Genomic DNA, 14887 nt, shown 5'->3' with positions numbered 1-14887 from the left:
AATGTTTGAAAAGGCGGCAACGCAAAAAAGAAAAAGGCAGGGACGTATACAAGACGACAAGAACAAGCGCTGAAACGGAATATGGCTCAAGAGAACGTGCAATTGCTTGCTGCGAATTTATCTTTACGGCAAGGCTCAAGCGTTATCCCAACTATAGTAACTTTTGCAGAAAGTGACGTCACTCAACATGCTAAGGGAGACGCATCTCGGCATTCGTTGCGACAGTCATGCACTTTCGTCTGCTTAGACTATAGCCTGAACATACCCTCAGATGCCATGGCATCGAACATTCCTTTAGAGTAAATTTTGACCACTATTTATCAAGATTGATTTGCTATATTCGTCCGTATTAGAGGAACACAGATTGAAGCGCCTGCCAATCTGACGTCTATTCATATTCGCATCCACATTTTTCAGTGGCGCAAGGAGCACGAGAACAGATCGTGCGAGGATTTCAAGAAGTGGAAAAGCGAAAATGATCCGAACGATCCTGAATTTCAATCGCAAGACTTGATCAGCAAGACTGCCATCCGTAAGCACTCACTTTGACAGGAACGTTGTTTTTTTGCTGAATCGAGTTGTGTGCGCAACCTTTTCTCCTTCTTTCTTTTTTTATTTACTTCAAGCTTCTTGTCATCTTGAATCTCCTATACCTTTTACTCAGGTACATGATAGCCCCGCTAGCTTTACACTGGCTAAACTGCTTTTCCCTCTTTGTTTCTTCCTGCCTCCCCTAAGCTATCGGCGTGAAGTAACAACGTGAAGCAAGACTGGCTAGATCCTTATCAAATTCTTCAAATGGAGCCGCATGCGGTTCTTTAGCCACCTAAAACACATCAGAGAGCTGCCATATCTTATTGTAAAAATAAAAGAAATAGCATAAGGTAAAACGAGATGTGTCTGAGAAAGAAAAAAGCGAGCAGAGACCAAAAGTACAAAGGTTCACCACAGGGAGTACCTGTTCTTTGTGCGAGAAAAAACAACTAAGTATTCTGAAGACTGAATACTATGTACGCCCTTACTATAGTTTCTCTTAATAATAAGAAAAACCGACAAGGCATTAAGATTTACCGAGCAAACAAACTTTAGCGAACACTAAAGTCGGACTGTAACAACCAGGAGGAGGAGGAGACAAAGGGGAGGAAAGACAGGGAGGTTAGCCAGTGTAAGTACCGGCTGGCTACCCTGGGCTGGAGAAAGGGGTAAAGGGAATAACAGGAGAAAGAAGAGGAAAAAAAATGGAAACCAGAAAATTCACACAGTAACGCGATACGTGCTACAACATTCAAAGGCGGTTGCACAATTCGCATGTCCTTACAAACTTCAGCTAAGCCCTTAAGGCCTTGAGTGCCGAAGCCCGTCTGGACCAGTGTCCTAGAGCTTTTTACTCTGTAAAGGGGCGATTGTCCAGTTTTTCGAGCGGGGTCACGAGCACTTTTCTTGGCCCTTTGTCACGGGGACAGTCACAAAGGAGGTGCTCAATCGTCTCCTCGCAGCCGCAGGTGTCACAAGTAGGGCTGTCGGCCATTCCAATGAGGAATGAATAGGAGTTCGTGAATGCCACGCCGAGCCACAGGCGGCACAGAAGTGTTGCTTTCGCTCGTGGTAACCATGGTGGTAGACGGAGTTGCAGACGTGGATCCAATCTATGGAGACGTGCGTTCGTGAATTCACTGGTGTTCCACAGATTCTGCGTAAGCTCGCGGGCGAGGGAGCGAAGACTTGTGGCTGCATCTGTTCGGGACAGTGGTATTGGTATAACATGGGCACCATCGTGGGCCGATCGGGCGGCGTCATCCGCACTGTGATTTTCCGAAATTCCGCAGTGACCCGGTATCCACTGGTAGATGATGTTGTGCCCCTTGTTGATTGCGTGATGGTGGAGTAGTCGGATGTTTGCGACTAATCGCACATTTGGTCCGTGGTTGAAAGGGGACATCAGACACTGGAGAGCTGCCTTTGAGTCACATAGGATGGACCATGAATGTGATGATTTGTGAATGAACTCCAGAGCAGCACGGATAGCTGCGAGTTCTGCAGCCGTCGATGATGTAATGTGAGATGTCTTGAACTTGAGGGTGACAGACTCTGCGGGAATCACCACTGCTCCAGCTGAACTTTTAGGGGAGACAGAACCGTCCGCGAAAACGTGGAAGCGTCCTTTGTGCTTGTCATCTAGGAATGAAAGCACGGTTTGTTTGAGGACGAGAGTTGACATCTCCTTTTTCTTTTTGATATCGGGAATAACAAGAAGAGCCTGGAGTGGATGGAGGCACCACAGCGGTAGAGATGGTCGTGCTGCAGGCGTGAAGTTTGATGGTAAAGTTCCATGGTTGGCGGCAATAATCTTGCTAAACGCTGAACGACGAGGTCTAGCGGCAGGAAGGGAGGCGAGATGATGCGATGGAAGTCGGGCGAAGTGCCTAATATGCATCCTTAAAGCGTCGACCTGAACATAAGTATTGATGGTGTGGTCATGCGCGATGGCTATTGTTGATGTCGTGGATGCACTTCTGGGAAGATCAAGGCAAATTCGCAGAGCTTGAGCTTGTACAGACTGGAGGGAACGTAGGTTGGTCTTACCGGTTCCACCCAGTACAGGTAAGCTATACGCATAGTGCGCGCCGATGGACGCGCCACTGGTGTCGGCTTTGCGCAGAACACACGGGAGAGGAGCCAGCCGCACGCCGTAGTTTGTTATGGCGTTGATAGTGCTTATGTCTTATTCACGTTTTCAGAGCAAAATAGGCAACACCCTTCGCATGTGTGGGAGTGCCAAAGCTTCAAGGAATGTCGGAAGAATTGTTACAGGGTGGGGGGCTCAAATACCGGCGAAAACGTGCCGGCTATACGGTTCTAATGATTCCCCGCAAAGCCTCATCAGCGGGAGCAACGGTAGGCATGGATCGTCGCTTCGGCGGGAAATTTCTTGTCTCATCCTTTCCTTTGCCGCGTCGGTGTTTTTTTTCCCCACTTGATCATAGTTAGACGCGTAAGCGACGAAGTTCGTCTGCAGTGCAGCATGTGGTTTAGAGGCATTTAGCTAAAGTTCGGAATGCCGTTTGCCGCTTATATTGTTTTCCGCTTCTTTACCGCGTTGCGCTATCTAGGCAGCACGACTGCACGACGCATTGTATTGTATGTTAAAACTACTGAAGTTTGCAAGAACTGAACTTGTTGGTTTTATGTGGCGCGGTAAATCCTCGCCCCAGCTGCCGTGCAATTCATGTTTTTACATCTATTTTATGCGTGGCTTCGCACATGTTTAGCTGCTGCTAGTTGCTTCATGCATAACTGTTGTTGATTCTTTTGAGCTGCAAAGTTTTCACCCTGCCTCGTTTGTAAAGGGTATAAGTCACACTGTGCCTTATCGGAATGACACCAAGCAAGTGATTATTTAACAGCTTTATTCATTTCGCCCGAGGGCATCTTAGATATTGTGGTTTCTTGGGAAATGTGTTTAGAAAATAGGTAGTTCAGAGCGAGAATTGCTAATAGTTGCTGCATATGGCATTTTTGTTCAATTTTTCACTGAAAAGTTCGCGTCACGTTTGGGAAGTCATCACACCTCGATGCTGTCTGAGCAGAGATAAGACGCCGAGTGATTTGTTTGTGTCACAGCGCAGTCCCTTCTTGCATGTGAATTTTCTATTCAACTGAATTCTTTCTTATTATTCTTACGCCGCAGAAGACTAAACCCGGCCCTGCCTCCAGCGCTCATCTATTTGACTGGCGCTGCTCTGCCTTTAAATATATCATGTGGCACCTCTCTCTAGTAAAATAAAAAAAAACCACTGAAACGTTAGTCAGATTTTAGCTTTGTGCGTTTCCAAGCAGCTCCCTTGGGGAATTTAAAATTGCAAAAACTGCAGTGGGATCGGGAGTTCATCGGCGTATGCAGCAGAAATTGCATCGGCGGTACAGCACTAGCACGCGCTTTTATTAACACGTGCGTTTGGGGACTTCGTTGACTAGTGTACGTGTTTCCATCAATAAATTCGCAAGTACTCTTCATGAGGCGACTTTGACTTCACCTATTCGGCGATGTGACATGTATTCTTCGGCAGAAAAATCCCAACGGCATATGCAGACATCGCACCGTGCGGATTTATTTGATATAAGTCTGCACTAACGACGGGTGCTTATTATTGAGGTACAGAAGCAGCATTACGGCAAGGATAGAATTAAAGAAAAAACTATCGAGACATCGCATTACTCACCAAAATTTATCGGCTAGTTAACATGAGCTCCACTTCATGTAAATGGGGTTCATGGCGTTTGTCAGCGGGACGCACCTGGCACGTATGTGGACCATATTGTCCCAAACACCGGTAACATCGTGTTCATACCCGATCCCACAGAGGTCAGCGTCTTCCCTACAGCTGTCACCGCAGAAGGAGCAGTCTGGCACCCGAACACAAAAGAAATCCCAGCCGCGAACTTCAGCCGTCCTTGCTGCAAAGGGTTGTCGTCTGCTACTGCTCCCGCGCGTATTGTTGGAAGCGCCCGCTAGGTGGCCATCAGTGGCGCCTCTATAGGCGGTGCACGAGGCGTATAGCGCAGGAGACCGTGGAACAGTGCGTTGTAGAGTTGGAGCATCGCACTCACAGACGCACCCCATGACTTTCCCGCAACAAATCTGAGCACGTGGGTTATCATGATTAATTTCCTTTTTAGGTAGGAGATATGAGGACTCCAGGAAAGGTCTCGATCTATTATCACTCCTAGAAAGCGGTGCGTCTTCTCGTAGGCAATTGGCTGTCCATTAATTCTGATAACGTACGGTTTCATTGCTTTGCACGTGAAAGCGACTATAGAGCACTTCTCGGAGGACACCTCCAGACCTCGCGCTCGAAGATAAGCTGATGTTAGTGTGGCCGGTTTTTGAAGTCTGGCGCGCACCTGGGAACGCGTCACTCCTGATGACCAAATGCATATATCGTCTGCATATATCGACACATGGACGGATTGCGGAAGGGTATGAACTAGGTTGATGACCACGAGGTTAAATAGAGTGGGGCTCAAGACTCCGCCTTGTGGTATGCCACGGTAGGTGTTGTGTTGTGATGACGCACCATCCTCTGTTTGCACAAAGAATGACCTGTCCTTCAAGAAGCTGGATATCCATCGAAAAACAAGGCCGCCTAGGCCGACATCGCCCAAGGCGTCCAGGATGGATTGATGGGTTACGTTGTCATAAGCGCCTTTAACATCCAGGAACATCGCCGCTGACAGCCTCCTGAGGCTTTTTTCGTGCTGAACAGACGAGACAAGATCTATGACGTTGTCTACAGAAGAGCGTCCGCGTCGAAAGCCTGCCATAGCGTCAGGGTATAACTTGTAGTGTTCTTGATACCACTCTAGACGCATCAGCACCATCCTCTCCATCACCTTTCCTAGACAACTGGCCAGAGCAATGGGAAGATAAGACGCCACGTCTTGGGGTGATTTACCTGGTTTCAGCAGAGGCACAAGGCGGCTGGACTTCCATGCAGCAGGAACTACTCCTTCACGCCATGAATTATTGTACACGTCTAGAAGTGCATGCCGGGCTGTTTGACCGAGGTGTCCGAGAGCTGCGTATGTCACCCCGTCAGGCCCAGGCGATGAGGAACGTCTGCACGCTGCCAACGCCGCCTGCAACTCCTCGATGGAAAACAGATTGTCCATACGAGAATCCCTCGAGATTGGAACATCACGGGGATCACGTGTAGTGAACCATGGCGGTAGACCAGCGACCTTGAAACAGAAGTCCTCCCCTACGTCGATCTCTTGCGACCTTGGTAGAAAGCCAGGCATTTGAAGGGGTGGCGTTGTTGCGGTGATGTTCGAAGAACACGCACCGTTCTCCATATATGTGACATGGGTTTATGCGGATCAAGGGAATCAAAGAAGGTTTACCATCTTAGAGAGTGCAGGGAGTTGATCCGACGCTGCATTTTCTTCTGCATGCGTCTCGCCTCCCTTAGGTCGTAGATGGACTTGGTGCGCCTGTACCTTCGTTCCGCGCGACGGCGGATTGCTCGACGCCGCTCCAATTCTGCTTCGAATTCAGAAAACTTAGGAATAGGCCTAAAAGATCTTGTGGCTTCTTGAGCAGCGGTGTTAATTAACTTCTCGATGTTGCCAGGTAGACAGTCCTGGATCTCTTGGCAATTCTTCTCCATGAGCAACGTGTATTTAGGCCAGTCGATGTGATGAAGAACTGTAGTAGAGTGTGACTTGCGTATGCCGTCGATTTTAACATATGTTGGAACGTGGTCACTACCATGCGTTTCGTTGTCCGTGAACCATTTCACACTGGCACTGAGGCATCTTGAAACAAAAGTTAATTCCAGGCAGCTGCTGTAACAACCAGCTTTTATACACGTAGAGGGTATTCGAATTAAGAGTGCTTCTGTTCTATTGTGCAGCTTGCAAGTGAGACAGAAACGCAATTAAATGTATGGTATTTGCACTGCGATGGGCATACTACCTGCGGGGCAGGAGGGAGGGGGTTTCTGCTCTTGACAGTGATTTTAAGTTGCAAAGCTACATGTCGGCTGCAAGGTACAACCTTGGGTAGGACACTGTACCTATAAGCTGAGTACGCAGTCACTTTTGCATTCTCTGCACGCTAGAATGAATCGAACCCATGACCTCGTGTTTAGCAACGGAATACCATAATCGCTGCGCCACTGTGACGGATGATTCTTGAATGTTGCGCAGTCGCAAAAAACACTTCGTTACTTTGAGTTTCATTATTACTACAAAATGCTATGGCGTGATATGACATGTTTTGTATTCTTAGGTCCACAAACAAGTTTAATTGTTTCGAATGGTCACCTTTTGCCCACATGTAATAATGCTAGCTTTCTTGAGTGTGCGCGTGCGTTCTTTACTGCGACTTACAGCTCAATGCAGGGATTTCTGCGTTCGCCCGTTAGTCTGTTTCGTTACGTCATCGTCTACGTGCCACCTCTTCGTTAGCTGTGCTCTCGCAATAGGGAGAATGAAAAAAGTTGCAGCTTCGCCCGAAAGACGAAGCATCGATTGCGACTGCAAATTAGCAGACAGCTATACGAAGTAAGAATAGTAGTTTATCGTTCGTATAAACTTGTAAGCCTTTGTTTACTGAGTCAGTTAACAAGCATGGTGTCACGCGCGCACGCGCAAACATGAACACATTTCATTGGATGGCCGCGGAAACTCTTTGTCAAAACGCTGGAGTGAGGAAGCGCCGCAGCACTAGCGAGCGAATTGACCTTCGTGCTGCCTCCCTCTTCAACGTGAAATAAGCGGCGAAAAACCAGCACACATGAAGCTATCAGCACTCGGCGCACTCTGCATCAATCGCAGATCGCTTCCTAGATAGGGCACGCGCGGCCTCGCCATATGTGGCAGCCACCGGAGTAGAACCCCTCCTCCCCCCCCCCCGGCCCTCCCCTCCCTCCGGTGCCTTGCGCACGACAGAAGACAGCTCAGCATCGCACGCTTTCACTCGTACATACAGCATACGGCGCGCGACGAGGATGTTAACGCCCTTGGAATTTGTGCGAAACATCACGGCGACGGCGACTTCGATGGCCATGGCAGAAATGTGCCTGGAGTGTCCATATAAGTGCTATCGCAATAAAGCAAAAGTTTGCCCACCAGCGCCACTGAAGATCGAACTCGTGACACTGCGGCAGTGTGCAGTTGAGAGTAGGACCATGCTAAGGCATTCAGCTATCGCTCGTTAATTTGTGCGCTTCGCAGGCACCTGCGCATGTATGTTGATGCCACAGAAGACAACACTGTAGTGGACGAAGACGACGTTATGCGCATCGCGGTGAAGTTGGCGGGGCCACTGTGCGTGACTGCTGCTGTTGTAGGAAATGATTTCAGAGCCGGGAATCGTTGCAATCTGCTGTTTTTTAATCTTGCGTCCAGTCAAACCTAATTCGTCTTAACAAGATGGAGATTGGAAGCCTTATTTTATTCGCTGGACTTCGATTCAGGTTGTTTTATCTGAAATTCAGACTCGTAAGACTTTGCTAGTCTGCTGATTTTCGCAAGTACTGTTGAGCAGAAAATGCGAAAAGATACAACTACTAGGTTATATAAAGTGGTGGCTCAACGTGGCGAGAACAACATGCGAGAATAAGACAAGAAAGCGAAGAGACAGTATTTTCCGTCTGTTTCTTGAATGCTCTTTGTGCTACTAGCACGAGGTCGCGGGTTCGATTATCGGTCGTGGTGGCTGCATTCCTTTGGGGCTGGAATGCAAAAGCGCTCGTTTGCTTAATTTCGGTGCACGGTAAAGCACCCCAGGTGGTGGAAATTCTTTGGAACCCCCCTCCCCTCCCTTCCCCTTACACATACACGCTCGCGCACAAAAAACGGCTTCCCTGACAACGGCAAACACCACAGTTTTTTTCCTCTGCTTGCTCGCTTTGCCCTTAGACATTTATCATGCTTAGACACAATCACGAACTAGCCGAGCAGAGAGTGCCGGCTAATAAACAGTTAATTGAAAGCGTGGCACCATACCATATCAAGTTATGCTAATCATACATTACTTAAACAGGTTCCGAAGACCGTCTTGCTAAAGGTCTTTGCAAATTTTGGACTGTTCAGTACCGAGTGACTGGCTAGTCAACTGTCTGGCCTTGGTGATATTTCCAGCGCAAAGACGGGACAACCGAATAGACCAGACAGTGCTCTATCTTGCTTTGTCTTTTCGTTGTTATGCTGGAAATGGCACTGTCTAACCAACTCGCCTAATCGTATGTTCTTATAGCTGTCTGGCTTCTTGAGTGTATCTCATTTCCTTTATGGGGTCTTGGCACGCATTATAATCTTCCCTGGAGGTGCACACTTGTGTATTTGTTGTCAGTGTGAATAAACTCAAATTACAGCGACATCACCTAAAATATTTATTTTTTCTTGTCCACGATTTCAGTGTGCCCCAATTGCAAAATGCCGTACTTTAAAGCCAGAGGCGGCTGTGCCCACTTCACATGCGCGAAGTGCAAGAAAGAGTTTTGCGAATGCTGCAAGACAGAATTCTGGAAGGGACAGGTGAGACAGCGTTGCTTATATTTTGTGGATGCGTGTATGCGATACTTCAGCACAATAATGTCGTATTCATCATAGTTTTCTTCACGTGAAAGTGCATTGAATGTATTTTATGCGTGGATATTGTTTTGATGGCACCGAAACAGCGCGATATATATACACCTTTATTCGGGAAGTTGTAAAAGCTTATTCAACGAAGAACTTCTACAAGTGCCCGAGAAGAGTATGAATCCAGTTTCGTACAAACGAAGAAACAGGTTGTCTTCGCACGCCGAACCCGCTGTGGTTGCTTCGTGGCTATGGTGTTGATTTGCTAGGCACAAGGTAGCGGGATCAAATCCCGACCAAGGCGGCCGCATTTAAATGGGAGTGAAATGCGAAAACACCTGTATACTTAGATTTAGGTGCACTTTAAAGAGCCTGAGCTGGTCCAAATTATTCGGGAGTCCTCCACTACGGCGTGCCTCATAATCTGATCGTAGTTTTGGCACGTAAAACCCCATAATTCATTTTTTTCCCACGCCGAATATTGCACGTTGATGTTTATCGGTGGTCTCAATGCTAAAGCGTATTGAATAGCAGAGTTTGTTAGCAATATAATGCATGAGCTTGACCAAAGTAAAAAAAAAAAATTCTCTTTGATGCACCTGGTATTTTACGCGCTGTATACCGAGTGGACTAGATAATTTTGCGCTTGTACCCGATTTCCGAGAAACTTTTTTTTTTCATGCTTTCCGAGCTGAGAAACTGGTGTAACCACTAAGATGATTAAAGTCGAAGCCGTTTATAATGAACAAGTTATGTGCTAAATATAGTTCGATATATCAGGTAACTAAATATAGGCAAACTCAGCTATAACAAATTTGAAATTCTGTGCACGGTGTTCGTTATATACATAAAAATCTTCAGCGGAGAAAATGAGCAAGGAAGGTATGTATTTTTTGAGGAAAGACCTCGCCTTAAACAGCTTGTAGGCGTCACTAAGAATGGGGATTCAATAGGATCTCGATATTCCAATTCGTTTCTGATACGCTTCCGAGCGTTATTTGAGCGCACGCTCAAAAATAAATGCATGAAAAAAAAAAAGCGCTGCGTCCACGGCATGCAAAAGGGGTTTATGGCGCTGGCAGCGGACGTCTAGAGTTCGATATATTCAATGTCCTGTTCGCTTTTCGCGAGGTATTTTGCATGAACATTGGTCAACAAGTTTCGCGTGTTCAATATAGGTAATTCGCCTTTCGACTGTAGATATGATATGTGTTATGTATGGTTCGACTGTAGATATAGTATATAAAAGGACTGAAAGCGTACTGGGATGCTTTAGCGTTAAGCATACCTTACTTTTTTTGTCGCAGATCACGTACCACAAACGAGGCCATGGTTTCACTTACACGGCCTGCGCATACAACCTTTGACATACTCGATCAGTCTGTGCCATCTCCTTTCGATTGCACATAGTTGATTCTTGATGATAGAATTGCAGTTGACACGCATTTGTGTAGGATGAGAAAGTTCAATTCTTGGTCAGTATGAATGATGTAAAACGCATTACGTTTGGGAGTCTCGAATAATTCATCAGACAATATGAAATATGTAACTTGCGGGCTGGCGAGTGTCGGTAAGCGTCACCGGCTACATTGCGGCGCCACCAGCGCAATACATGGCAAGCATGATTTCAGCGGCTAGAAGCTGCGCTGGCGACTTGTAGGAAGTAATCATCGCCAGGGCCCAACGGAGTCACATGCAAGGCACTTGGAACCCTTAACCAAAAAGCCCGTAGTGTACTCTTGAACAGATACAACGAATCCTGGCGCGAAGGATTGATTCCTTGTGAGTGGAAGACCAGTCCTCTAGTATACCTTTACTTAAGAGTTCTCAATCTTCATTAGACTTGGCATCGTACCGTCCCATCGCCCTTGCCAGTTGCATTAGGAAACTAATTGAAGGGATGGTGTTAACGTGCCTTGAATGGTATACTTAGAGCATAATGAGGTATATCCGAATGCAATGGCGGGCTTCCCGCGCGGTCGGGCATTCATCGATAACATGATTGATTTGGTAACACCTATTCAACATCAAAGGAGCATGAAACAATTAACGGTGACGATGTTTCTTGATGTCAAAGGCGCATATGATGCTCTCAAAACAGTTGCACCCTTCGGGGTGCATATTCGTCACCCAACAATAATCGTCATCTGCCTTGCTCGCGTTTTCTTTCTTTAAGACGCTGCGCTCGCTACTTTCCTGTCGAGAATGCTATGTCACGCTGATAACGCGCATGCTGTTCGTGACTTGGCAGTACCAGGCTCGCAGTGTTACAGAAAGAAAATGCGGGCAAGGCAGATGATTATTGTTGTGGTACAAGATACGCCCCAAAGGGTGCAAATTTGTAAAAGTGTAGTGTAGCACACCAAGCAATCCTCGATGCTTTGACTGATGTGGGCATTGGTGGCCGTGCAGTGCTCTGGATTCACAGCTATCTGGAGGATAGATCCTTCGGGCTTACCGAAGATGAAATGGCATCCCACCATCTAACTAGCAAAGGTGGGCCGCAAAGCGGAGTGTTAAGCCCCACGCTCTTCAACATAGCACTCTTACTCCTTGTTAGGTCATTGCCAAGGATGGTCCAGATATATATCTATACAGTTGATATCTGCATCTGGGCGTCCGGCGTGACATGTCCGCAGATACGAGCGAGTCTGCAGAAGGCGGTCCCACAAACGGCTTCTTACCTACATACGAAAGGCCTAGAACTCTTCTCAGAAAACCACCAATTAGTCGTATTTACACGCAAAACATTGACTCCATATTTTACATACATAAATGGACAAGTAATTGCTGACAACCCAAAGCACCGTTTGGAGTCATTATCGACCGTGATTTGTCTTGGACGCCACTTATTACTTACATATTTATTTATTTATTTACATATACTGCAGCCCAATATAGGGCTATAGCAGGAGAGCGAACATTATACATTACTATACATTATACATTAAAAACACACATAAACACAAAAAAAGATGAATGATCAAAAAGAAGTGCTTTACATGTTAGCGAAGTGCCTACCGGTGGCAGCTATGAAATATTTTAGTGATAGTGAACGAATGTCACCGGGTAGTGAATTCCAAAGCTCCATTGTACATGAAAGAAAAACTGTACTTGAATGTGTTAGTACGGGCATAAGTAGGTGTTATGTTCAAGACGTGGGAGCTACGGGTACAACTTGCGTTAGTAAATGTGATATAGTTAGTCAGAAAGACCAGAGGTGGAGTTATTAATTGCATATAAAAGTTTTAAGGCTTCAATGTGATAACGTGAAAGTAATGGTTCAATGTTCAGATTGTTGAGCCTGTGTTGGTGAGAAAGTACGGCTGTAATTTTGGCAAATGAAACGGATAGATTTTCGTCGAACGTTAGTGAGCAAGCTTATTTCGCATTGTTCGTAGGGGAACCCAACGGCAGATGCATATTCTAGAACAGGGAGAATTAGCGTTTTATATAATAGCAGTTTAGTCTCGCGGGGGGGTCTTAGCTAAAGTGCGGCGCAAACAACCAAAATTTTTTAGGGCTTTCCCGTTTGCATATTCAATATATTTAGACCATGAAAGATGTTCAGTTAGAATGACGCATAAGTATTTATACTGAGACACTCTTTTAAGTTAGGTGCCATCCAGAGAATAACCGAATGAGAAGGAGCTCTGTCTATTGGAAAATGACATCACGACTGTTTTACTACAGTTAATGTTCATTTGCCACGTTTTGCACCAAGCGCAGAAGCGCAAATATATGAAGAGGTTGACTGAAATAGCCCATGTATTCAAATATGTCGGCGGAAAGTCTTGGGGAGCACCTGTGCAATCGATGCTTCAACTATACCCTGCATTATTTATATGCTTCCTGAGATACAGCCTGCCCGTGCTGGGTAGCATTAGTAAAACGAACTTTCGCACACTCCAGAGTATAGAAGCCCAAGTTGTACGGACGTGCCTCGGCCTCCTCGATTGTGCATCGACAGCAGCCACAATCGCCATAGCGCGTGCCAATAGCAACATACATTGCAGTTAACGCTCTAAGATTGCACATTCAACATGTCGCAAGGATACCCTTTCACCATCTTGCTTGCCTGCCAACTAGGCCGCATACGAGTTTAAGCCATTTGATTGATTGATTGATTGATTGATTGATTCTTTATTGGTTTATCACATATATATGTGATGGGAGGCGAAGGGAAAAGCCATTCAAGGATGGCTTGAGGGAGTCCTTCGCCCCCACGCTGGCAAAGACAACAGCAGAGGCACACACGTCCTGTTCACATGGTCGTACACTTTTACAAAACCATCATATTAAGCACAACATTGCCATAAACCTTGACAAAACCATAGAATTAAACACATTAGTTACTGTCCTACGTAGGGCATCATTCGTTAACATACTTTACTTCACCTCAGCATCGAATGACAGCACATTTCATAACAATGTACGCTTAGTAATAGTGACATTGAAACAATACAATTAAATAGCAATCGTAAACAGCTCTAGTGGTCAATGTTAGGTTAGAAAATATGTGTACAAGTCAGATAATGTTGCTTCGCGAATATCGATTTGTTTTTTATTAAAATCATTTAGTAGTCGTGGAAGTTTGTTTCGGAGCATTTGCCGACCATAGCCAGTGTGACAATATGGAACATTCCATATTTCTGTTGTTCTAGTGGCATATGATGCTTCCTTCAAATGGAGATTCACCAAACCCATGAAGATAGAATTATGACAGTCATAGTTAACGCGATATTCACGCAACAATTTATGCTCATATGTGTCTTGTACTCTAATTATTTAAAATTTTTAAAGAGCTCCACAGTAGAATGCCGGAGTGCCACATTCTCAATTATTCTCAAAATTCTTTTTTGCATTACTAATAGCCGCGAAAAATTCGATTGTGTTGTAGTCCCCCAGACCACTCACGGAGTGTCGCTACCATCCAATTACGTCGCAGCAGCATGGCCTTCATTGCATTCACCTTGAGTATGCCTCACCATTCCAGGCATCAAGAAAAGAGCACAAATGCCATCAGAAGCATTGAAGCAGGCAGCATCATTGCTATTACATTAGGTACACGGTGACCGCTTACATGTTTACACCGATGGGTCGGTCATGCACCCCAGTTCAGCAGCTGCAGCATTTGTCCCAGCAAAAAATATGCAGTGATAAAATTCAAGACATCACGCTTGACGTCAACGACGACCGTCGATCTTGCAGCTCGGCGTGCAGTAATTCAATTTATCAATCAAGAAACTCCCCAGAAATTTTCCATCTGCGATTCCAAGGCTACCCTCCAGAGTTTGCTGTCTGCATTACGCCGTGAGCCTCACGAGTGACTTGTCGCGGACAAACGTGAAATTTACCATCGGGAAGTTGAGAAAGGACATGACATCGTATTTCAATGATTGCTAAGTCATTGGGGTACCTCGGAAACGAGCATGCAGACGCAGCTGCTAGATCTTCCCATACCAGTGCTGATTGCGTCGCTATCCGGCTGTGAAGAACAGACTCTGAGGGAAAGTTCCCTGCGGTTGCTCGCGAGCTTACGTTGGCCCAATGGAATTCGGAAGATCTTAAAAACCAGCGCCTTTGTTCTCTGAATCCAGATCTGAAGCTCCGCCTTCTACATGGCTTACCACGACGGGAGGTAACGCTCATCTGTCGCCTATGGCTTGGAGTAGCTTTTAGCAATGCGTAAAATGGCCACATGGGAACGGCCACAAGTCCAGAATGTGAAGTTTGCGGGCGCAAAGATAAGTTAGCGCACCTTCTGTGGGAAGTTAGTGCACCTTCTGTGGGATTGTCG

General features: G+C 46.1%; 1 protein-coding gene across 2 annotated transcripts in view; it reads left to right on the top strand.

The window, feature by feature from the left end:
* Window positions 1-14887, top strand: part of LOC126544056 (E3 ubiquitin-protein ligase RNF31-like) — a 93572-nt gene that overhangs the window by 54624 nt on the left and 24061 nt on the right. For both annotated transcript variants that reach the window (XM_055061629.2, XM_050191256.3), the window contains 2 exons: window positions 418-532; window positions 8924-9042. In XM_055061629.2, the coding sequence (XP_054917604.2) occupies window positions 418-532; window positions 8924-9042 (234 nt within the window). The remainder of the gene's footprint in view (window positions 1-417; window positions 533-8923; window positions 9043-14887) is intronic.

The sequence above is a fragment of the Dermacentor andersoni genome, chromosome 1 (genome assembly GCF_023375885.2).
Source record: "Dermacentor andersoni chromosome 1, qqDerAnde1_hic_scaffold, whole genome shotgun sequence".
In the NCBI taxonomy this organism is placed as follows: domain Eukaryota; kingdom Metazoa; phylum Arthropoda; class Arachnida; order Ixodida; family Ixodidae; genus Dermacentor; species Dermacentor andersoni.
Note: the sequence above shows the minus strand (reverse complement) of the source record. Positions and strands in the feature narration are given on the sequence as shown.